The sequence below is a fragment of the Thunnus maccoyii genome, chromosome 9 (assembly GCF_910596095.1).
Source record: "Thunnus maccoyii chromosome 9, fThuMac1.1, whole genome shotgun sequence".
Classification (NCBI taxonomy): domain Eukaryota; kingdom Metazoa; phylum Chordata; class Actinopteri; order Scombriformes; family Scombridae; genus Thunnus; species Thunnus maccoyii.
In genome coordinates, this window is record NC_056541.1 from 25,202,983 (window position 1) to 25,228,537 (window position 25,555).

A 25,555-nucleotide genomic window follows, 5' to 3' on the forward strand; every position below is an offset into this window, starting at 1 on the left:
TGTATTGTTTTCTATAAATAGAAAAGGACACCCACACAGGTGTTTTCAATTATTGTGGTTGATTAGCTCTCTGCTCAGGTGGAAGGTGAGTGGAGCTCTACAGGGAGTTTGCAGACGTTACCAAATCACAGGTGAGTTTTCCCGCCGAAACAGATGCAACAGCCAACAGCAGAGTGAAAGAAATGTCAATCACGAAAGATTTGTACTCACACAGTCTGAGATTGGATGAAACACCTGGGTATGTAATGGCTGCTGTGAGCATATGAACAGTTCTGTCAGCTTCAGTGAGAGGACAGTAAAAGTGGATTTTAATAGCTAAGCTAATGGAAAGGCATTTTCCATTCAAAATGTCCTATACTAAAGCATAGCGGCATTGTGCTTTTATTTTCATGACAGGCTGTGTTAACTTCTCTTGGAGTTGTTTCTGCCTGTGGCTTGACGCAGCTGTGACAGACAGGCCCAGCCCATTTTGATTACGCACCAAACAGAGGTGGGGGCGCGCTGATGTCCTCTCTGGTGCACTCAGCCAACCCCTGCTGTTGAAATGTAAAGCTGGTAGTATCCTGGTGTACCGCTGTAAAGAATATGCTGAAAGGACCCGGTTTGCGTACATCGGCAACTCCAACTTGATCCGTTTCTGCATTGGGGGAGATTCCGCAGCCAAATTACGCATGGAATGGTTTTGGGGGGATTGGAGTAGAAATGCAGCGCCGCACTTCCAGCCCACAACAAGAACCATGCCCAATTTACATTGCAAGCAAATCTATGACATCCTGTTTTATCCCTTACGACTTTGATATGAGTGATTTTTGCTCGGATACCGACGAGGAGTGAAGACAGTGTACAGACCAAACACGCTGAAGGACGCTGGTCTCGCTGCAGACGCCTGTGTACCGAAAACCTCTGCATTTAGGATTTTTTTTTTTGATGGAGCTGGAGAACATAGTAGCCAACACTGTACTGCTAAAAGCGAGAGAGGGTAAGTTGGCATATAAAAGTGCAAATAGCAGGTAGGCCTGACTATGTCACATTTTGCGCTTAATATGCAGAAAAGGTGGGAATAATCGTATTGATGACGGCAGTAGGTAGCCCTGCGGACTGTACGGCTCATTACAGCAGGTAAATCCTCCAGATGCAACAGAAGTCTTATGCAACGTTACAAGCAACGTGAACATATTACATTGAAAATTGAACACCTGGTGATCATATTTAACCTGAGTCCATGTTGATGGATTATTTTATACTCATCGATTTTTGACAGATCATATGCGTTTTCCCACATATGTAAAGAGGGGAGAGAGAAAAAAAATCTGCCTCCCACATCCGCTTTCGCTGTCTGTGCAAATGAATGCGCTCTTTCGCAATATTATACATGCTGAGGCACACACTGGAGCAGGGAATAACTCCTTTCTACAGAGGGAATGAGTGTAGGCTGGCTGGCATTTGAACGGTGATCTGATGACGTGACTGGCGTTGAAATCTATGTATGGGGCCTGCACAAGAGTCCCTGGTGTATCAGTGGGTAGACGGTCAGATATTTGTGAGAAAAGATGTAGTTTTACTATGTAGTTTGAAATATTATTAACAGCACAGGGTCTTGAATTTCTCTCTTTATTATTATTATTATTTTTTTGAGGAAGTCAGGGTCGCGCTGAGGGCAGGGGGAAGGTCTGCAGGTAAACATCATGCAGTCTGACTCCATGATTGTTTCTCATGAATGGGAATCAGTCAATGATAAAGTTGGGGTTATGAGTGCAGTTTTATGTGAGTTTTAGATTGTCACTGGTTTGATTGTACAGTCTAAAATGAAATTAAACTCAAATTTTAATGTAGCAGGCCTCAAATCGTAGGATTGGGTTCCAGGATGTCAAATAAAGGAACATTTTTTGTTGCTGACTCTATATTTAATTAAAAAAGACTGAAAACTTAATCTAGAGGAACATTATTATAGTTGAAATAGTCATTATTTCCCCATCTTTAATCGAGATATTTCTCAGTTACTAAAACTATAGTGGAATTTGTCCTTACTGGAACTTCCTTAAAATCATCCGAAGAACTGTTTTGGGAGTCACAAAAAAAAAAGCTTCAGCATCATAGTTCCCTGGAACTCTTTTCTGCATACTTTAGCCTTTTCAGAATTAGTTATAATCTGAAGCAGTGCTCAGAATTGTAAGTGACTCAGTTTTGTGGTCTGTCAAACATGTACACTCTCTCACAAGTGCAAACACAAGTTTCGTCGCAGTGTGTGGTTTCATGTGGCAAGAGCCTCCATGGAGTTGCGGGGTGACGCAGGAGAAGACTTGTGCGCCTCTGGCAGCTCCTAAGCATTTATCTCACAATGATGACATACTTCAGGGGAAAAAAAGGGCAGTCTGCAGAGAGGGCAGAGGGAGTTTCATGGGAATTAATGGAATAATAAAGTGGAACAGGAAGCTGACATGCTGTCAAAGCCCATACTAAGGATGCATACGCCTCCAGGTCAGACTGGACGTTTGTTTTATGGGAGCAGAGCACGACTGGGCTGGGTGAATTAAGCTTCATGAATTAATAAGAGCAGTTAATGACCCATGACAGATCTCGCTTGTCCCAGCTGCTCCATTGGTGCTCATCCAGTCCCTGCCCCTGACTGTGTGTGGGAGAGAAAAGGGGCCTTTTACAATTTCACATTAAGGGATGAGATGGTTCTTTGAGTTAATAGCTGAAGCACGACTTTCTCAGCCACTTGATCAATGGCCTCTGTCCCAACAAATGCAGCCGTGTGAGAGTGGATCAACAGTTGAGTTGAAATTTGTTGCACCACGCACACTGAAACATGTCACAGGTTGTTATGAGCGTGTTATTGGTTTGTGTCCTTTAAGCTTCTGAATCATTAGAGGTTTTATCTTACAGGACTGTGCAACTCTCCCACTGCTCGCTTGTATGTATGGCAGAGTACAGTATACACAGAGGCACATTTTAGGTCACATACCAGCAACAGTGGGAGAATGTGAATGGAGCAAATAAAGACTGTTTATTCCTGTTTGTTTATACAAGTGCGTCTTCCAAGCCAGAGCTGAACCGAGAGGCATGCATCCTCTGTCCAAACGCTCTCAGGGATGCGCAACAGGAAGGCCCAGTTTACACTGCAATCTCTGCCTGTTTATGCCAGCGTCCTCACACCTCCCGAATCAGTAAAACAGCACGGAGTGGCAGCGAGGCGTAGAAATAAAAAGCTATTGATATCTGCAGGCCAGGAGTGGGCAAAACAGGCCTTATGCCAGCCTCGCATCGCTCTTTGGCTCCTCTGTGTCGGCGATGGCTGATCTGACAGAACTGGTCTGGGTTTTGCAGCCAAGATCGTGTGAACCCTAGTCATTGATTATAGAGATGGGGCAGCTCCCCTCGAGGATTAAGACCAGCTGGGACGTGGCTAAAACTTTTTGATGGAAGAGGATTTATGATCAATATGCTTTTTCATGTTAATCATAGAGTGGAAAACACATTTTGATTTCCACCAGACCATATTGAACCATTTCGCTAAGTAGTCTTGACTGCTGTCTTACGTAAAGCCATATGCACTATCAGTTAGATGCAGCCCATAAGCTATTTAATCAAATTGATCGTTACATAACAAACTGAGTGGGCTACTGCCATCCGAGCTCCATCTTCCTGTGGAGCTGTTCTCCGGTCTCTGCGGAAGATACTTTATGGATGATGAGTATTCGGCGAAATGTTACACCCCGATCTCCTGCGTGGTCATCTGAGTATCATCTGACAGCCACTGTTAACCATGTCAGAGCAGCAGGAAATGCTGATGTGCTGATTTGAAGAGCTCTACTCTCTGTATGCTGTGTGTCAGCTGAGGAATATGGGTGGGGGAGGTCATAGCAGATCAAAAGAAAAAGTAACTCAGGCCTGATATGACTTTCTTACAGTGTGAAAGTGTTTTTTTGAACGGCAGCTGATGTATAAGAAGACTGAGGAAGCAGGTTTAATATAAGGTGTGTGTGTGGAGGTGAATTCCTTTGTTTAAATGTAACTTGAACTCAGCCACTCTGACGAGAACATCAGTGCAGTAGACCCTGAGCTTATTGTGTGTGTGTGTGTGTGTGTATGTGTGTTCCTCCTGCCTGCCTCCCCATTCACAACTCTTTCTGGCAGCAGTCGTAGATTCCAAGCCAGGCGAGCGAACGTCATCGGCTGTCCAAGTGAATGAGAGTAAGGGGGGAAAAACTGCATTGCTGCATCCAGCTGCCTTTCTTGAATTGCGGTAACAGAGCCGGGGGTATTTAGTTTGGGCTACTCAACCGAATTCCACTCCGCCACCGCTGCTGCTTGCCGGCTTTCTCATTCGTGCTGTCGTGTTTTGGATGTTGCAGTTGTGCAAGTAAAAACCATTTGATGCCACACACAACCGCTACATGAATACGGCTATAGACATACAGTACATATTTCCTTGTGTTGTGTTATGAGCGCACTGGAAAAATGACCTGAGTAGTGACGAATTTACTCAGATTAGAAAGTCTCAGTTTATTTCCAGTTAACTAAGGTGAGACATCATGATAACGGGAACATGGCGGCTACTCTGTTTGCTTTACCCTTTACTTCGCTCTCAGCATTTCCTCCAACAAAAGCTTTTAAGTCACCCTCCTCTCAAAAGTTTTCCTTCTTGTTCCTTCAGTTGGTTGTTTGACTTTCACTGTGCAGAATGATGTGTGCGCAGCATGATTTTAGTTTGGAGCCAATTGTCGTCCAGTATTCAACTAACACAAGTGTGATGTGGAAGCTTGAAGGCCCCCAGTGCACAAACACTGAGAACTTTACAGTGAAGCAGACATCTTGTGTCCAGCAGTTTTAACTTTTGAAATGAAAAGTATTTGCATATTCATAGATTATGGAATTTTTAATGAGGGAAAAGGAGTAAATGATATTTTAATGAGATAATTCAACTTTTTCTGTGTGGAAAAACCGTATCAGATGCAAATTATTATTCAAAGTAGAGTATTTCATATATATCTTAAAACATGTCTGGAAAGGGATCTTTAAATACTTTAATTAGATTGAGAGCAAAACTTTGAATTTTTAGACTTAAACTGTAATCTTCTACAACACTACTGATTCTTTTATTCATTTTCAGTATGAAGAGGAATCTCTGTGGATTTGATGAATGATTTTGTTTGATCTCTGACAGCCTATATGCTTTAGATGAGAATTACAGTGTAATTGCATGTCTCAAATAGAAGTAGTTTGATGGGCCTATTGGTTGTCAAAAAAGTTTGACAGCACCCTGCACTAAACTGTAATCAGTGCAGTTTTATGGGTTGTATATGTGCAAAAGGGAAAAACCTTACATGATTAGCATCTAAATACAGTCATATCAGGTCATTTCAGAACCTCTAAACTGCAACAGAGTTGTCAGAGTCCTAGATTCAGATTGCAACAAGATCTAATTGGATTCTGTTGTGTTTAAAATCAATCCTATCATGTTTTTTTTTGCCCCATTGCACTCAAGAGGATATTTTGATTGGATCAAACATTAACGACCAACTGATCTGTGACTGCAAGAACCTACGAATGATCGTAGATAACAAAAGATAACAGGCATGAGGTATTAGTCTGTACAAGCAATTTGTGTGGGCTCTGAACGTGCACGGTGTCCTCGAGCTCCTGCTGCAGACGGGTGGAGGGGAAGTGGAAAGGGGTCGGTGTTGCTTCGTCGTATGATGCCACAGCAAGTCTCAGCAAGCCAGGGGAACCACTGTCAGTGGGGCTAAACCGAAATTCTCGTGAAAAGGAGCTGGGTAACGTCTTCAAAACCTCTCAACTGTCAAAACACACAACACAGGTCTCTGTGTCCCATCTGATCATCTACCTGTCAGCTAATGGTAATGTCAGTATGAATAATGTACAGTAGTCTCTTTGTGTCTTTGTTACACACACACACACTTTCTCTCCCATTTCCACACAAACAAAAACACTTGCCTGGAGTGCTCCTCTCTCAGGACCCCTCTGAGAGGACGGAGCCATGACATAATGCTGTTGACTTTTATTGGGCAGACAACTGGAGAGCATTAATGGAGGGGAGAGTAAAATACGCGAGAGGGAAACAAGCCTCCCGTTTCCTCGACAGGTTGTTCTGACGGGAAAGAGGCAAGAAGAAAACCCGGGGAAGAAAGTCTCTCTCAGATAGCTGCAGGGCTGTTCGTGACCCATTCTTACATATTTCATATTTATCTCTGAGGTGATTCACTTATTAAAGAGATGGATTTTTTTTATGTTTTCTCTTTCAGACATTAGTGCTTTAGGAGCAGGCCGCCCGCAGATTAGACCTCCAAGATGTTTACTGGCAATACAGTTAATATGAATTCCAGTTAGATGGAATTACTAAATGAATGTCAGTGACTCAAACATAAAATTATTTAGATGTATTTTAGACCAATATTTAATTTTAAATCTGGTTTGAATGAAAGTGTTTCACAACAAACATTTTATTATGTTGGAATCTCCTACAGTAAAACATCTAGTAAAGGAAACAATGTGCTGTTGTCATATCCACTGGAGACGTAACAATTAGCAGAGTCATCGATTATTAGTTTGACAGAAAATTAATTTATCAACTATTTTGATAATTCATTATTGATTTCTGTCACTTGCAAAAATGCCCAAAAATTGCTCATCAAATGTGGGGATTTGATGCTTATTTTGTAATATGTATTAGTAAAGTGAACATATTTGAGCTTTGGACTGTTGCATGGATACAACAAGCAATTTGAGTGTGTCATCTTGGGTTCTGGGAAATAATTTTTTACTATTTTCTTACATTTTATAGACAAATCTCAAAGATAAATTAATCGGTTAATAAAAAGATAATCGACAGATTAGTTGTCAACTAGTTTCGGCTCTAATATTTATATGAGTAAATGCACAAAGCTGATGAAATTTTCTTCTTCTATATCAACAATAGAAGTCAAGTTTTTGATGTCAGACCTTCAGAATGAAATTGCAAAGGGCTTCTTCCTTGACTCACCATCTTCTACCAGCAGTTATACATCAAGAAATAAACCAAAGAAGCAGCAGAGATACCCATTCCTCCATCGACAACACGCCACAAGGCTCGCTGTGTTTTGAGTAGGAGTGTGACTCATTTTTTCTTGAGTGGAAAAATTCAGCTCTCTGGCTCTTACTATCTCTATTGTTATTGCTGCCTCTACCCACACATACAGTATACGTAACTCAGCTGGATGCAACAAGTTCACGCCTGTTCTCCGGGGGTTGTTGAGTGGAATTCTGGGAAATATAGGAGATAATTATCTAAAGTAGAAGTAGCTGAGAGAGAGTGGATGCAGTGAAAAAAAATGTGAATTCTAACAGCTCGTCACTGAAGTACTCCAGGAATGCACTGAGCAGCCAAAATGATGATATCTAGTTGTGCCCCCCCCCCGTGTCAGACATACAGGTGATTTCTTAGCATCTTATTGTGTCTTGATGTGCTTCTTGTGCTCTGCACTGTTGTCGTATTTCTTTAATGGAACATCCAATGAATATTTGATGTGCATTAATCAGAGAATAATCAATACTGTATCTTTTGATGCTTCCTCCCTAATGTCTCCTGCTGTATGAGGAGCCAAATGCCAGGCTGTACACTTTTACAACACATTCATGCAAACTTTGCCGACACATCAGGGTCAGACATGACATCATGTAGTGTGTCTACAAGTTAAAAAAAATGCTAGTGAAATAAAAACTAAGTGATTTATTCTCCCTGTTTGTTTTTTTTAATGAGAATGACTAATCTATGGTCTGATGATTCTTTATGGTGCATTCTGAGAGAAAAATGGAGCAGATTATAACATCTAATATTGTAAAAACCGAATAATTCTCAACGATGAAGAAAAGAGGGAAAACGCCACTTACTCTTCCTTAAGGCCTGGTGAGAGTTTTCAACAATAGGGGGAAAAAAGATAAACAAAATTGCCCCCTGAGTAAGACCAAAATACTCCAGAATACCAGATAAATGTGGTAAAAGCTGAAACAGCTGCTTTCTCTCAGCAGTTCAGCTCAGTTAAGTCCACAACAGACTCTTTTCTTTCTAGGGATGTTGCCATAACAGGGACAAAAGAACATGGAATGTCAACATACTGTAGGAGCAAGACGTGGAACAAACATCTTCAATAAGTGTGTGTGTGTGTGTCTTTTGAGGGGGAAAAAAAGAAATGGAGAGGAAGAGGACAGCCTGAGAAGGGCAATGTAATCACTTTAACCCTATTTCCGGGATGGGTATTTGTGCTATACGCACACACACCCACGTTCAATAATATCTGTCCGCACACAGTGCACCATGTGTTCCATCAGTTTGATAAGTTAGATCTCTTGTTTTCACTGGAGGCACTTTCCTCTGTGTTTGCTGGCTTGTGATGTAACTGCAGAATTTCAATCGGAGCGAGAAGAAATAAAGTCATCCTTCACAGAGATATAGGTTTACATAGCCATAATGTTCACCCTATCAAAACATTTATGGAGGTGAACAAACACGCTAACAGCTAGTCAGCGCAGAGGAGCAGCTTCATGTGGACTATGGTCTGTCCTTCTGATCTTTATGGATGAGCAAACAGCATGTATTACCCAGCGTGTGTGTGTGTGTGTGTGTGTGTGTGTGTGTGTGTGTGTGTGTGTGTGTGTGTGTGTGTGTGTGTGTGTGTGTGTGTGTGTGTGTGTGTGTGTGTGTGTGTGTGTGTGTGTGTGGTGCTTTGATCGGACAGGCTGGTGGATTATATAATTTCAGACTATTGAATGTGCAAGCTAGGATGCGTGTGTGTGTGTGTGTGTTGTTGTTTTTTTTAATCCCTTCACATTCCATATTTCATATATTTATAGGACAGGAAACTTGTGGCACCTGACTCTGACCCAGACAGGAAATGTACCCTACCTTCTGTTGCTGTTGTGAGATTTCTGTCCTTGCATACAAGTTTTCACACTCTCAGTGTTCAATTATGAACACACACACACACACACACCACACAGTTACTGTAGTGACAACTGTCACAGCTCGCCGGCTCTGAGGTCATGGACCGGTTTGACCACCTCAAGTTTGTATTAACACATTGCTCCTGCCCTTGGGCTGGTTGCTATTTATAGCAGTAATGTTTACAAGGACATAAAGACAGGAAAATGGTCGCGCTTGTGCCCTTTTTCTTTAAGCTCTGTGCAAATGTAGCTGTGGGCAACATGCTACACACAGAATTTATGTCTAAATCCATCTTTTACATATAAACATGTAGCTTCCATGCTAAATACAGCTGCATTGTTAGGGTTGAGGTCAAGTTAGACTCAGATGTTATTGTCAGTGCAGCACACTTGGTGCGTTGGGACACGGCTGCACAGTCACATCGATACCGCTGATAAGATCTCTCTTTTATTGTCTGAGTGATTTTGAGTTTATGACCTCTCATTAAGTGGTTTCACATGTGACCCCGCAGCAGCTAAAAGAATAGTCCAGCGTTGCCAGGGTAAAAGTGGACGTCACAGATGTTTGCCTTGAGCGCGTTGGCAGATGTTAGAGCAGAATCATCCCGTTATTATTGCGATAATGAGGAATACGTGGACAGAGAGGCTTGTTGAGGATGGTAATAAGGCAGCTGGACAGAGGGACCGACATGACATCATGGTGGAACAGGGCAACAAAGAGCGTCTTCCTGCTATAGTCCTCCCCTTCTGCTCAGGTCTGGGCAGCGTTTCCCTCGGCTTCCTGTGGCACACAGACCACACACACAAACACACACATGCTACACTTAAACTGAACCTCACACTGTCCTCCTTTCAATAACAAACCTTCTAAGCTTCACAAAGACAGGATTTATCGTAGGTGAAGGATTACATTGATTTATTTATCTATTTAGTGTACATTGTGGTTAAGTTTATTATCACCAACTGTAAAACACATATTTTCTTCGTGATTCACCTCTACATCCCCGCTCATACTCATACTCATACTGTACATAGTGACGTGCACTTTCACACGTGACTTGTTGCACAACACACAAAAAGCACAGTCTGGAGAGGGGTGATTTATTTCCAAGCAACTCCCCTTCTGTTTTGCAAGAGATGGATATAGTGTTATGTCTTCCAGATTATTTTTTAGATAAAGGAAGCCATGTGCTGTTAAGAATCAACCTGTAGCGCCCTGACAAGCAGGAAGAGGATGTTTTAGAGAGTGCCAATGCAAACGTTCTTATTTGTTTGATCATGTGCTTGTTGTGTTATTTACGTCTCCGATTTTGCATGTATAAGAACACCAGCCCTTACCTGCAGCTCTAATGCAAATAAATTCCAACCATTGGAACAGTTGGACATTGTGGGAGAGAAGGAAGAGGGAGACTTTCAGAGAACAAAGGCGTTTGTATCATAGTCTGGTACTGGTTTGCATCACCGTGTTTGGTACCTTGCTGACCACCAACGATATGACTCAACCACGAGGCCGACATTTAACAAGTCAGACAAAGGAGGTGATGTGATAATGAGCCAGAGTTTGATGATCAGTAGTGGATAATCAGTTGTTTGTTAACCAGGATGAAGCTTTAGGTCGGTGCAGGGAAGAGATGAGTGTGAAGAGTCGCAGAAATCTTTCTCACGTTTTGCATGGTGTAGGTGTACGCACCAGCACACATTCACAGCACTCTTCTCTGCCAGCACACTCTGCTGCAGATGTTGTTACATATATGCCAAATGCACAGCATGAGTTTCAGGATGTGGTTTCGACTGGTTGTCCACAATAGATCTGACTGCTCGTCTGATGTGACAGTGTGACTAGAGGTGTTGGAAACCTCAGAGACCTGTGTGTGTGTGTGTGTGTGTGTGTGTATGTGTGTGTGGAAGCTAGAAACTGGTTAATGGCTTAGATTCCTTTGTGTGTCAACACTTTATGAATATAACCTCACAGCTAAGCAGGGACATTTTTGAATGTGTGGATGGATGGGGGCCTGCAGGACTGCCCGTCTTGGTTAAATTGAGCATGAGGACATTACTAGAGAGAGGTCAGTGTAGAACTCTGTGCGCACACTAACACACACACACACAGATGTTTGGGATGCCGGTAACCCCCTGGTGTCGCGCCAGACGGATGTCGTTCCCTCTCTGACCTTATTTTTGCTTCACTTGACAAGTCTTGATGATGTCAGAGCTGCTAAGCAGAAACATAAATAAAGGGCGGTGACCACACTGCCCGCATGGAACAAATTAGACTGACAAGTTCCTGTGTGCAGTGTACCCACAGCGCAATGCATATTTCTGCTCATGTGTAAGTGACAGACCATGAGAGAGTGAGAACTGTTTAATAGAAAAAGAAATAAATGGGAGAGCGAAGACAAAAGGGTTTATAGAGGACATTTACGTGCATATCATTCTTTTAATAGCCCAGTTTTATTAAAGAGGGACCCAGAGTTACTGATTGGACCTAAAATGCAACACATGTAAGCAGAGATTTGTTTCAAATCTCCGCGCTTCCTTTTATGTTGATATTTATTATCCTTTCCAAACTTCCTTACTTCCTCTAGACCTAGTTTTTTTTTTTTTTTTACATCCCACCAGAATATTTCCCCCTCAGGGAACAGACATATAACAGCTGATGGCCATAAGCAATGCAGCACAGAATTTATTTGAACTCATCTGATTTAGGGTTTTGTTTTGTTTTAAAGCACAGACATCAGAGACATCCAAAGACACTGAGACCAGACAGGAAATAATGTTCAGATGGATGAGTCTGTTATATGGACATGAATAATTTATGCATGATATTTGCGCATTTGTGGGACCAGGTGGGTATGTCTGCATATGGATGGCCACGTCTTTGCACCCAACAGGCTGGAAACAAAATGCTAAAGTAGTTTGTTATAGCTGGATAAATTAAATATGCTGACAGAGTACTAGTAGCCAAGCAGTTTTATTCATGTTTTCATCTCCACTAACTTCCCATATCCTATGACTCTCTTTTTCTCACCCAGCGAAGAGCAATATTTTAGGTTTTATTCGCCATGATATTGACTTTACAGAAAATCAGTGGCATCTATTTATTATTATAAGATTTTTCTCTAATATTTGCCTTTTTCTTGTGAATTTCTGGATAATTTTACCCCCTCAGGCCTCTAAAAAGCATTCAAATCAGTCTAAGAAGGAAAAAAATTACATATGCATATGACATATGCATGCTGTTGCTTCATTTTCAGGGGTCATAACAAGCCAAAAGGTCAGGAAACAACTGATCTGTAGGGAAGCTCTGTGTAATATGCTCATAAAGCTGTTAACTTGTGACCTTATGTGACTCTTAATACAGAGGATTGTTGTGGCCTGAAGCTGCAAATGAGGTCAGTCATTGCCTGGCAGCAACTTTGTCGCGGTGATCTAGAGTTGTTGACGACAGAACATCCTCAACAGAGTCTGAAAGTTAAAGAGAAGCAGGGTGACGGGAAACCAAGAAAGGGAGGAAGGTGATGGAAGGAGAGACAAGTCACTAAAAGCAGGAAGAGATGAGGAGAGAGAAAATGAAAAATAAATAGGCTTGGAGAGCGGCGAGAAGGAAACAGGATACAGAAAGGAAAAGGAGGAACTACATTATTTGTGGTTGTCTCAGCATTGTGTAGAAGTTGAATGCTTGGGTGGAGGACCCATGTTCGGTACAATTATTTGACATGACGCTGACCCTTCACAGGAAATCTATGCCATTTGGTTGATGCTTTTATCCAAAAACGCCTTACAGTAGCATAAGTGCTTTCATTTTTAGATTAGTGGCCCCAGTGGGGGATGACCTTCTCTGCTCACTGTACTGTTGTGCTTTTTGGCGGACGTCATGTTTTTATTAAAAGCCATTAAAATATTGGACCACACAGCAACACAGCTAGAGCGCGCTGACATTTTGTTGTAGGGCATAACTTTACATTAAGTGTTTTCAGAGAACAACTGGCGCTTAAATAAGGATGTGTGCCCGTTTATAGCGTGTTTGGTCTACAGTAATGTTGATGAGGAGCAGGTGCTGGGAGTTAATGATTCTCTCAGGGGATATTTTGACTTGAGATATTAATACATTCATGCTTTGTGTTTGTCTAAGGTGATATGAATACCATTCTGTGCATGTCAGCTGTGGTGACGTTTGGTCCCTTGTCTAAAAACCAACCCTACCTGAAGTTCATTTTATGTGGATTTTGTGTATCAAAAGTGTAAGGAATGGATTAAAAAGTGTGTTTGCCTGGCTACCTAGCTTACTAGTAACCTACCATTACTTTCCAAAACCATGGAGCACATAATTAGCTCTGTTCACAACAATATTTTATGGGCTACAGGTTGTAATATAAAAAGCCCTGTTCAGGACAGCCACATCCAATTTGGGATGTGGTAGCTAGCCCTGGATGATACTATATCAGAGTGTTGGCTAATGTTAGCTGCACTTTATTGGATTTGGGGAAGTTCACGCTCCATCAACTCATTACATGAGCGAGTGTTAGGTTTGCCAGCTCATCAGTACTCATCCTCAAAGCTTTTTTATGAACTAGAGTTATAGAGTAAAAATCTAACCTCTGTGTGGCTTAATTGTCCAAGTATGTTTTTCTGTAGTTAGCATTTGAACATTTTAATTCCATTATTATTCATAATGTCTTAAATAGATGATCAGCTGGTAAGGATGTTGACTTGGTCCTTAACATGGACCTGATCTTTAACATGATGTCATGTATGTAGCCATCCAGTGCATATTAAGACCCTTATACATTATTTTAAAAAGTGGAAACTGGAAACAATAAAAATTCAGCTTGTTTACTACCAAAACTTTCAAGTAGTAAGTCTGCCACAGTTACCATTGTAAACTGCTTATTCGTCCTAGTATGTATGGAAAGCTTGACAGGAGTAGGAAACGATAAAGTGATAAATAAATTCATAAAAATAATAGAGATTTGACTGAAAATTGCATCTAAACTCAGTGCTGACACTGATAGTGTGCAGGAATTCAGCTTTTTCTTTTGTATTGACAGAATGAAATGTATGGTATAATGATGTGCATCTACTTGTGACAATATTCATGCAATAAATAATTAAACAACCAAATTTGCTCTTGCTTAATCAAAATATAGAACTTAAATGTGTCAGTAGGCCTCAAATTTCTGATAAATTTCCATAGATGATATCATAGTGAGTAATAAATGACACCTGTACAATGTCTGATTTATACCAAGATATGCCGATATGAGTCTTTGATGTTCATGATGTTGAGTGTTATTGAAATCTCCTTGAATTCAAATTAATGTGAGTGTGTCAAATAATAAAGCAAAGGCACGACAGTGTGTTTGAGATTAATAGATAAATTCAAACGGCAGAGGCGTTAATCCAGGAGGATTGATGGGAAAACTGCTAAAAATTTCACTCAGAGGCTCCAGCATGACGTAGTGCCTCTCACATTCCTGGGTTATTACTTAAAGATGTCTGCTTGTCATTACCTCTCCTGCTCTCATGCTCTCAGTGTTGCCTCTCACATCGGGCGAGCCGCTCACAGCCAATTTCCACAGCACCGAGCAGTTAAAGGAAATCCCAGTCAGTTCATTAGATCGGCCTTCGCATATTAAGAAAAAAATAAAACTGAGACAAACATGACGTAGGGTGCAGCAGCTGGAATGGGTGGAAAACGGTGAAATGAGCTCTCACGATTGCTCTTTTATCCCATTCTGTGGCCGGTATAAGAGGGAAACGCAGAGGTGTGGTGGTCAAATGTTTGAAAGGCACGTTTAAGGCAAAAGAAAGTTTCCTTTACAGATCTAATGTGGATGTAAATGATTTAGTTCCTGATGCTGCAGGAAGCTGATGCCCGATTATTCAGAGCAGTGGAATCCAGTCTGGCAATGTCCCGGGCTCTGATGGGAACTGAGCCGGTCAGAATAGGCTTTCTGTCTGTGTGGACACAAACACACACATTAAACACACACTGTTCCACTTCCAGAAAAGCTACTGAGTGAGACAGAAAGTCAGTAGAGAGACGAGATATTTAGGGAGGAAGCGAGACGTAATCTATGAATTATATATACATGCCAAGATTATGATTTCATTCAAGGGAGAGCCCACACACAACCCCCCTCTTTCTCTTTCTACCTCTCTCCTTTTAGCCATCAGGCTTTCATTTGCTCCTGAAAATAAACTTTGATAACTCTGTGAAGCCTTTTCATTATAACTTCTCCTTTTTTTTTTTTTTTGCTCTTGCTGCAGGTGGAGGAGGAAAGCGGAAAGGGAGGAGCAAAAAATGGAAGGAGATCCTTCGCTTCCCCCATATAAGCCAGTGCACTGAGCAGGGAAACAGCGTTGGTAAGAGTCTGCATGTGCATTTGTGTGTGTGCTCACTTGCATTTGAAGAAAGTGCGTTTGTCTGTGTGGACATGGCTGTGTTTTAAAGTGTGTGTGTGTGTGTGTGTGTGTGTGTGTGTGTGTGTGTGTGTGTGTGTGTGTGTGTGTGTGTGTGTGTGTGTGTGTGTGTGTGTGTGTGTGTGTTTCCTGTCTTCCTGCAGAGAGGGACTATGTCAGCATCTGTGAGAAACAGCCTATCGGACGGCTTCTCTTCCGTCTTTACTGTGAGACCAGACCTAAACTGCAACGATGCATCCAGCTACTGGATGCAATGGTACACACATGCACACACACACACGCATGCACCACATGCACACACACAGATATAAACATAGAGTGGAGCTTCTCTCTAGTGGAAGGCTACCATTAATCCCAAAATATCCACAGGAAAATGTGGGAAAGTTAATGATCAACTTTCTTTTTCACATTAATAATTATAATTAAAGTGACTGTGTGCAAGGCATTTAAAGGACTAGTTTGACAATTTAGTGGCTTTCTTGCTAAGAGTTAGATGAGCAGATTGATACCATTCTCATGTCTGTGCAACAAATATGAAGCCACAGCCAGCAGCTGGTTAGCTTAGCTTAGCATAAAAAGTGTAAACAGGGGGAAACAGCTAGTCTGGCTCTGTCCAAAGGTAGAGTATATCTCGTTTGTTTAGTGCATACAGAAACTGTATGACACGTTGACACATTGAGGTTTTATCGGAGGTTATGTGTTGCATTATTTCTTGGCCGGGCGCAGTGAGTTCCTGGCCCAGGCAACCAGCAGAGACAGAAGTCACTGCGCTTGGCCAAGAAATAGTTTCTTAAGGGTTAGAATTTTCAAAATGTCAAACTATCACTTTAACCCCTGATTTCACCAGTGGAGCTCCCAGGTGTGAATATGTGAAGCAGAACTGGAAAAACAACACTCTTTGCTCGATGAACGCACGTCTAGAAAACACACACCCAAACACCTTTTCAGTGCACTCACTTTGATTACAGCGTAGCCGGTGCTGGGTCAAGCAGCGCAGAGGAGACAATTAAACTGAGTAGTGATTATTCAACCAGCCAGATCTCCCCCATCAACCCGACTTGCCCCCCTCCCCTCCAATCTCTCTCTCTCACTCTCTCTCTCTCTCTCTGCGTCTAGACGGAATACCTCCCACATGACACATTTAAGTCTTTATCTATGCCCAGAATATCTTTTCGGGCATGTGACAGGACAGAAAGGACAGCATTGTTTCCCACAGCACCCCATCCAATCCCAGTACACCCCCCCCATCCCAGCCCCCTCCTTCTCTGCCCCTAAAAGTGACCGTCACCCTCTGCGAGGGGGAAACCACTTTACATGCACTCATCCCAAACACTTGTTGGAGCTAATTCTGCAAACCACGTGACCAACTAAGAGGCTGCGCTCAGTGTTGAGCATCGTACTCACCACTTTACTGACAATAAACCAGGTCCTAGGGTGATTACAACCAGGCAGGTGTTTCAAGTGATTAAATGACATGTGAGTCCTGTGTAGGTTTTCCTATAAAACTGTTTTATTATGTTATCTAGTCAGTATATTTCCTCAAAGTGAGTAAGGTACAAAAAAATCAGGCAGTGTAGTAGTTTGTTGATCAAATCGGATCAGTGGAATTAATGAGATGTGTAGAAGTGTTTGTTTCTACGCCATGAACAGGCATAAACATGGCTGTTTTGAGGTGAGAGGGAGTGTGTGTTTCAGTGTGTGTAACAGAGGAAGGAATGTGCTTGGGGGTTCCAGTGGTTCCTCTTACATCATGAGGTGTGTGTGCATACAATTTTATGTGGATGTGTGTGCTGGATCCCCTCTGCTTCCAAAAGGCTAAAGGGGCGTCTTCTTTTCCCTTTGGCTGACCCCCCGCCGGCAAGGGTGGGAATCAGACAGCTCATTTACTTTGTATGTGTGTGTGTGTAATTTCTCTGGTGGCTCTGATAACAAAGCCTTAGTTAATCAACACTTGGCAGCAATCACACCTCACTCTTCCCCCATTTTCACCATCTTTTATTCACGTTCTTACATTTGTATATACAGTATGTATACATTAATGGACTTCTTGTGGCTTTGTTCTGAAGTGTCAGTGACACTGTGGCTTTTTAAAGCCTGTTTTTCCTAAAGCTCCAGGCTTATGTGTGTACGTACTGTGTATGTATGTATATATATATATATGTGTGTGTGACTGTGTGTGTGTGTGTGTGTTTTGTAGTGGAAAGCCGGTGACGCTGGTGTGACACACTGTGACACTCCAGGACCTCAAGGAATCCCGTCGTGTTTACTGTGTGGTTGCCAGGCAACACAGGACCATGTTGGAAAAAAGCCACTGATAGAAAGAGTCAGGCCAGCGTGCAGCACGGGCACCATGTTACTCCCCCTCCACCCCCTCCACCCCCTTCCTTCTTCAAAAGTTTAAAAGCGCTGGCTACGAAATGCGTCACAGCGCTTTTCATGTCGCTGCCTCTGTGAGATGTCCAATATGTTCAGCGTGTAACGACCAAACCTGTTTGTGTCAATGGCTACGTATGTTCACACACCGAGCCAAGAGCGGCATATGTTTATGTGAGAGTGACAGCAACACACAGAGATACAGCGAGTGAGAGGTGTGTGTCTGCAAAGTGGCCTTTTTTACCACTAAACAGCTGCTGCTCTAGCATACCAATTAAAAAATAAATCAAACAGAGGGAGAAATGAAGTTTGGCATTTTTGTTTCTTCACTGTTGGAAAGCAGAGGAAAAGCTTAGGATCTGGTCTTCCTCTGGCCCAAGACCGGATCCTAAATCATCACCGGTTTATGATGATTTAAGGGGACATATTTTTTGATGACATTTCCTTTTACTTCTGCTGATAGCATCTTGGATAATTATAAAAGATTTGTTGTGATATAGGGAGCCTTACTGTGGCTTGGGAGAGGAGACAAAGTTCTTTCTTTGCAGTGTAATGTTTTATGTATGAAGTTGTGTTCTTTGACAGATTTGTTGATAAAATTATTTTACCACTGCAAAGTTATACAAACCTATAAAATGTCTAAAGAATATCTAAAATTACATATGAGTGTAAAAAATATGATATAAAATAGCTCACCACAACTTCCAAGAACCTGAGGTGATGTCTTTTGTCTTGTTTTGTCCAACCAACATTTCAAAAGCCAGAGATATTCAATTCAAACAAGAAAAACAGCAAAAATTCACACCAGATGAACCAGCAAACATTTGATGTTTTTTGCTTGAAAAATTATTAAAATGATCAATAAATTGTAATTTTCTGTGGACTCGTCGTCTCTGTTCTACTTTGACAATAACTTTGGATACTGGACACAATATTGTTAATGATGTTTTATTTTGTGATTTAGGAAGACTACGAGGTGACACCTGATGAAAAAAGGAAGAGCAGAGGAGACCAGATCATCAAGACTTTTCTCTCAAAACAAGTACGTTTCTTTATCTGATACATTTATCAACCTCTGAGCCTTTTTTATTTCACGTGGCTGTAAAGTGAATTTAGTGACCTTTTACAGTGACTGATGTTCAAGCTGTGGAAAAGAACTAAAAGCAGACAATAATGCTGAGTTACAGCTGAATGAAAGCCTCTCAGACACTTAAAAGGGTAGTTACGAGGGTGTTGTAATTCAATGTACACATTAAATGTACAAAAATAACAATGTAATGTTTGCACAAAGTGTATGTACGTAATATACTCATACTGTTACTGTGGTTAGCTCTAAGAGAAGTTATGTATGTTATCCCCCAGTTTGATGATGTGTGTGTAATAAAAAGTAATTTATTTGTGTATTTGTGCGCATATGTCACTCTGTGTGTATACATGTGTTGATGTAGTCACCTCAGCGTGTAGACATTGCAGAGGTCTTTGCCGACCAGTGCAGAGAGAACCTCGAGCTCAGTCCATGTAAGGAGATCTTCAGCAACTGCCGCAAGTGAGTCTCAATCTTTATGCTAACATCACCTGTCTGCTAGACTCTCACCTGTTTTTTTTCTCGCCCTATTTTTTATACTTCATGCCATGTATATAACAAACAGTAAAGACATTGTGTGAGGAATTTTAGCTTGCAATATATTCTGAGTTGTAACTGTGTTGACTGAGCCTGCCTTGTTGTGTGTTGGACCAGGGCTGTCCATGACTACCTGAGCGGCGCTCCTTTCGCGGACTACCAGAACAGCATGTACTTTGACCGCTTCCTGCAGTGGAAGATGCTGGAGAGGTCAGCTGGAACATATTTTTTTTATATATTAAGCACTCACTTTATAGCTATGTAATCAAGATTTAAATGCTTAATTCATTCAGTACATTAAGAAGTTTTTTAAGTGGAAAGTTTAGTCCTTAGTCTGCTAGATAAGCTGAACTCAGGCATGTAAACAAGCTCAAAAAGAAACTCAAATCTAATTTTAGTCACTACTAACCTTAAAAATTGAAAGTGTTAGATACCAATAATCATTTATTTTTTCCAAAAGCAGACATCATAGTACTTTTGAGAGTTCTGTTTTTATGTATTTCTTTATTAGTGAAGACTATGACAGTGTTTTTAAGCTACAGTGGAAAAAAACATAGTCAGTTCTTCATTTAAGCATTTTTGCAAAGATCTGTTTATATTATGAGAGATTACATGTCCAGTGGAGCCAGTACAAGTGTCCAAAAACATGTCTTACATTCAATTTTTACCATTTTAAGCCACGAGCAGGAGAAAAAGACAGATCAATCATGCAAAAAGTTGATTAATTTTGAAAATTTCAGCATTTTTAAATGTAATTTACTTGGAAAGCCCAATTGAGATTAAAATCTATTTTTCAAGAGTGTCCTGGTCAAGACAGACAGTATTAACAACGCATTACAGAACAAACAACTTAAAGATAACACAAAATCAGAATTAAACAGAAATGTAAAATTTTCAATACAATTGTGAATTATTTCATCCTGGAAACACCTTAAATTACACCTTTTAAAACAACAAAAGAACTATCTAAAACATAAAAATAAGAGTAATCCAAAACAATAACTTACTGAGACTGTGGCTCCGTTAAGCACAGACAACATGGTTAATAAAAAAAATACTAACACATGTAATTAATGTCTGTCGTATGTAATGAAACTTGAGACATCCTTCCAGTTTTGAGAACATAATAATTGACAGGTGAAAAAAGTGGACTCTGATAGAATTGCTCTTCACTTGAGGGACTCTTCAGAGGAGCACGATCACTCTAGGCTGGAAAATATTTAATACAGAGTGCTTTATCAAAGGCAGTTAGAAGTAACCAGCAGGCTTTCAGGGCATCCTTGATTGTATCCGTGTCTGGAAAGTGAAATTGCGTACCAGAGGCCCCACCCTCTGTACAGGAAACAGACTCAGGATGGTATTGAGTTCCGCAGATAATATTTCTGTCTTAATCAATACTATACGAGCGTCTATTAATGGATTTTGTGTCTGTGTTCTGTCAGGCAACCAATCACTAAAGACACGTTCAGACAGTACCGAGTGCTGGGGAAGGGGGGATTCGGAGAGGTAAGCTATGCTGTTTATGATGACGGTGATAAACGTTGCGTAAAGTATTTATATGTTGTGATTTGAATAACAGTATATATGTCTTTCTTTTCAGGTGTGTGCTTGCCAGGTTAGAGCTACGGGGAAGATGTACGCCTGTAAGAAGCTGGAGAAGAAGAGGATCAAGAAGAGGAAAGGAGAGTCCATGGCGCTCAACGAGAAGCAGATCTTAGAGAAAGTCAACAGTAGATTTGTTGTGAGTAAACATAAAAGAAGAGTACCTGCTTCATCTTATCTCATCTCACTTGCATGCATGCCTTTTACTTTGTCCGAGTACTTTTATACCTTTTTTAACATGTTCTTCTCTTCCGCTAGGTGAGCTTAGCGTATGCATATGAGACTAAAGACGCTCTGTGTCTGGTGCTGACCATCATGAACGGTGGAGACCTGAAATTTCACATCTACAACATGGGCACGCCAGGCTTCGAGAAGGACAGGGTCCAGTTTTACGCCGCTCAAATCTGCTGTGGACTCGAGCATCTGCACAGGGAATCCATCGTCTACAGGTAGCACTGTAAACACTCTGAAATGCGTTTTTAGATGTAGTTCAGCTCAGTTAAATTCTCAAGAGAGCCATAACGCTTGCTAGAATCAGGTTTTTGAAATCTGCAGATAATCAGTTATGAATCGATGCTTTTGTTCTTTGACATGTTTTCTTAACCACACACTGAATGTGCTGTGTTGTTTGTAGGGATTTGAAACCAGAGAATATCCTACTAGATGACAATGGTGAGTTTTGAAGCTCCATCAGATCAGATTTCTGGTTCTACCTTTGCACAGCATTTTTGTTTTGTTGCTGATAAACAATGTCAAACCAAAGTCATGCATCATAATCCACTACTTGCGTCAAATAAGTTTCACACATTTGTGTAAAAGCATCCAGTTTGCGTGATTAGATAAGCCTGTCGTCCTCATTTGGCTGCAGGACACATCCGCGTTTCAGACCTGGGGCTGGCCATCAAAGTGCCTGAAGGAGAACTCATCAGAGGAAGGGTGGGGACAGTTGGCTACATGGGTAAGAAACAATTAAATCAATGTTTCCGTAAGCACAATTTCCAGAGTATTCACCAGTTTTTAACCCACAACCCAAATCCCTTCCTCTCCAGCTCCGGAGGTGATAAACAACGAAAAGTACAGCATGAGTCCTGATTGGTGGGGGCTGGGCTGTCTCATTTACGAGATGACCGCCGGACGATCCCCCTTCCGCGCCCGCAAGGAACGCGTGAAACGGGAGGAGGTGGAGAGGAGGGTGCAGGAGGAGGAAGAGGAGTACAACGACAAGTTTACAGAGGACACCAAGGCCATCTGTAGAATGGTGAGGGTTTGATGGAAAGTTGTTGGCACAGAGAGATGGATGAATAATGAATAATGTAATGAGTCATCTCTGCTTCTGCTCACACCCAGCTGCTGACCAAAGACCCTAAGCAGAGGCTGGGGTGCCAGGCGGACAGAGCAGCGGGCGTCAAGGCCCACTCGTTCTTCAAAAACATCAACTTCAAGAGGCTAGAGGCTGGAATAGTGGAGCCTCCGTTTGTGCCTGATGTGAGTAGTTTGTAATACTGTGCACACTTTAAGTGTGAAACTCTACCTTTACTGCACTTAGTAAGTGTTTTAATCCATGACCTAACTAAAATGGCCACCAGAGGAAAAACATGTTTTTTAAAACCAAAATCCCACGATTATAAAATATCTATTAAGATAAATGTGTCTACTGTTTTTCCTCTCAACCCCGTCTTTTCTGTGGTCATTGCCCTCTCCCAGCCTCGGGCAGTGTACTGTAAGGATGTGTTGGACATAGAGCAGTTCTCCACAGTCAAGGGAGTAAATTTGGACCAAACTGACAATGACTTCTACTCCAAATTTGCTACAGGCAGCGTTTCCATCCCATGGCAGAATGAGGTAAGTGTGTGCACTTAGTTTGACATTTTTAAATGCTCAGTGCAGTTTGTACAACTGCTGGAAGAACTCGCCTAATAAAGTTCACCGAATCCTCTCTTTTCTCTTCTCTTCTCTTCTCTTCTCTTCTCTTCTCTTCTCTTCTCTTCTCTTCTCCTTTTCTTCTCCTTTTCTTTTCCTCTCTTCTCCTTTTCTTTTCCTCTCTTCTCTTTTTCATTTCCAGATGATAGAAACTGAGTGTTTCAGAGATTTGAATGTGTTCGGGCCTCAAGGGACGCGACCTCCGGATCTTGACTGGAATCAGCCACCGGAGCCGCCCAGACGCAGCCTGCTGGACAGGATCTTCAGGAGGCATGTAAGTAAACATGCACACACACGCTCATAAACTCATGATAAATTCATACAAACTAACTCACACAAATCTCTGTCTCTGCTTTAGCACCCAGAGGTGTCTATTTCCCACAGCCGCGTGCAGTCTTCCAGTGTAAACTCAGTGGACTCCATGTCCAACTCTGCCCCCTAGTGGCACAGTGACGGTGTGGGAGCCACACACAAAGGGAAGGAGCTCCAAGGGGCTTCCCCACTGCTGATTGGTCCACAACCGGGGCCTGAGCAGCAGCCGGAGACAGCCTGTCTAAAGCCTAAATGGTCAGCCCACTTGGGGAGGGGGGGGGGGGATGACCAGGCCCTGAGACCCCGGGCATTTGTTATGGGATGTTGCAGAGACGTTTGGAAATATTCGGACAAACCTTATTTACCCTCAGGATTGTTGGACTATAGAACAGAGCCACTGATGTTGATGAAAAAGGATAGAAAACAAGCTAATATTCAGGGGATCCACTGTATAATAAAGACCACCACAGGGAATAGAAGATGGGGTCTTGGTGAATTTTTTTTTTTTTTTTTTTTTTTTTTCCAGAAAAGGAATTTCTTTTCCATTCATTGTGAGTCTGCTTTACTTTCTGGCCTATATCTTGTACCAGTATCTCTCCAGCTATCTATAGTGTCACCATCTGTACAACTCTGACTATAACTCATTCTTTCTCTGTATTTTTCCACCTCTCGTACCTCAGATCACTCCTAAACATTCAGAACACATCACCTCGACAACCTCAACACATAATGTACATTGCCTTGCATACACTCAGGCCAAAGATTACAGTTTAGTTTTTGTGATACTGTTGTCATGTTGATTTAATGGTTTTTGAAGGTTTTTAGCCGTCATATAGAATCACGGGAGGGGGGTCAGAACGTGGGTTGCCTGATCCGTTTTATACACATTCTCTAAATATGAGCCTGCAGACATATCATATAGCTTAAAGCACACACACATACACATACATACACAATCAGACAGATGCACACAGACAGAATTGTGAGAATTGTGTTGTGTTTTCATTGCATGGACAAGTGTAAGTATGGACAGCTGTATCCCTTTGCTTCTGCATACCTCATTCCACTGATGTTAGCATTGTATACCATACAGCACAGACGTCTCCCTCAGTTTACAGTGTCACTTTATATTTGACATGATGTGGAGTTTGAAAAAAACAAAGTAATATGCTGTACAGAAACAGAAATCTTCTTTTTTTTTTTTTTTTGCTCAGTTTTCTGCACAGTCCCCGTGGAGTGGAGAGGAACACATGCACTCAGCCTGACTTACAAGTTGCACAATTTAAAATAATGTCATGCTGTTTCTTCATCAAAATGAAAATGTTTTACCTCTGATCATCAAGGCACATTATTGTATTGATATTGCGACACGCCTCTTGTTTTCTACAGTTTAGTCCGAAACTTAAGTGTTCTTGCTCCCCTTATGCCTTTTCCATGTATAAGATATTGCTGCCTAGCCGTTGTTGTCACATGTACAGGTTGTTCTATTTTGCCCCATTTAACATTTACATGTTCTTCAAAAATGCCTCACCAATCTAAAGGGTCTTCCTCTTGTTTTATTTCCAGCTGTAATCAAAGACACAGGGTATATGACATATTATCTGAGTTTTATTTATCCTATTCATCCGGCGAATATTATTGTCAGAGGAAGGTGGAGGAAGACGCCAGAGGAACCCACAACACCACACAAAGAAGTGGCCTTCTCGCAGCAGCACAGCCAATTAAAAGGGAGGAAGAGCTCAGTCTCTTCTGCATGTTTTAAGAATGTGGTATTTTCCTATTTGAAGTAGTGAAAGCCGGTCCATGCAGTAATTTAATCGTCCTTATTAATCTCACGTAAAGCCTGTTTTTTTTCCTCTCTCTCTCTCTATATATATGTTCTTGATATGACGAAAAGAAAATTTGAATCAGACTGAAGTGCCTCCTTGTTCGCATGATCTCCCAGACAATGCCCACACAGACATCAGCACTTTGTTTGTCCTCTGACTGTCATGCTCTGTTTGTTTCGCTGGGGAACACGTCGACACAAATACACGAGACTCACACAGTTTGGATGGGAAGGAGGGAAGGAGGAGAGGAGGGAAGTGATGAGGGAATTCTGTTTTCCTTCTTAATGTGATGTACAGCAAAGTGCTGAGTGCATGTGAAAGCCAAACCCACTGTGTCCTTCAAGTCCCAATAAACTCTGTGCTATAGTTTGAGTACTCCACAGTACGCCTGCCTCTTTATTTCCGTTTCCTCTGTCCTTGTGACCACAGATCATTTCCTTGTTCATATTCAAATACATCTTTGAGGAAGTAATTTTCCTGCACGCAATATCATATATTAAACCTTAATGTACACGGAGCAGCAGACAGCAAA

At 41.6% G+C, this 25,555-nt stretch overlaps 1 protein-coding gene across 1 annotated transcript; it reads left to right on the plus strand.

The window, feature by feature from the left end:
* Window positions 1–173: 173 nt before the first annotated feature.
* On the plus strand, window positions 174–25,408 carry grk5l (G protein-coupled receptor kinase 5 like). The gene is made up of 16 exons (XM_042421995.1): window positions 174–979; window positions 15,214–15,309; window positions 15,510–15,622; window positions 18,704–18,781; window positions 19,188–19,285; window positions 19,478–19,570; window positions 20,803–20,866; window positions 20,961–21,101; window positions 21,221–21,411; window positions 21,597–21,634; window positions 21,831–21,920; window positions 22,012–22,220; window positions 22,310–22,447; window positions 22,667–22,804; window positions 23,025–23,156; window positions 23,241–25,408. Exons 1-16 carry the CDS (start codon window positions 928–930, stop codon window positions 23,322–23,324), a joined length of 1,755 nt encoding a protein of 584 aa, XP_042277929.1. The 5' UTR covers window positions 174–927; the 3' UTR covers window positions 23,325–25,408.
* Window positions 25,409–25,555: the final 147 nt, after the last annotated feature.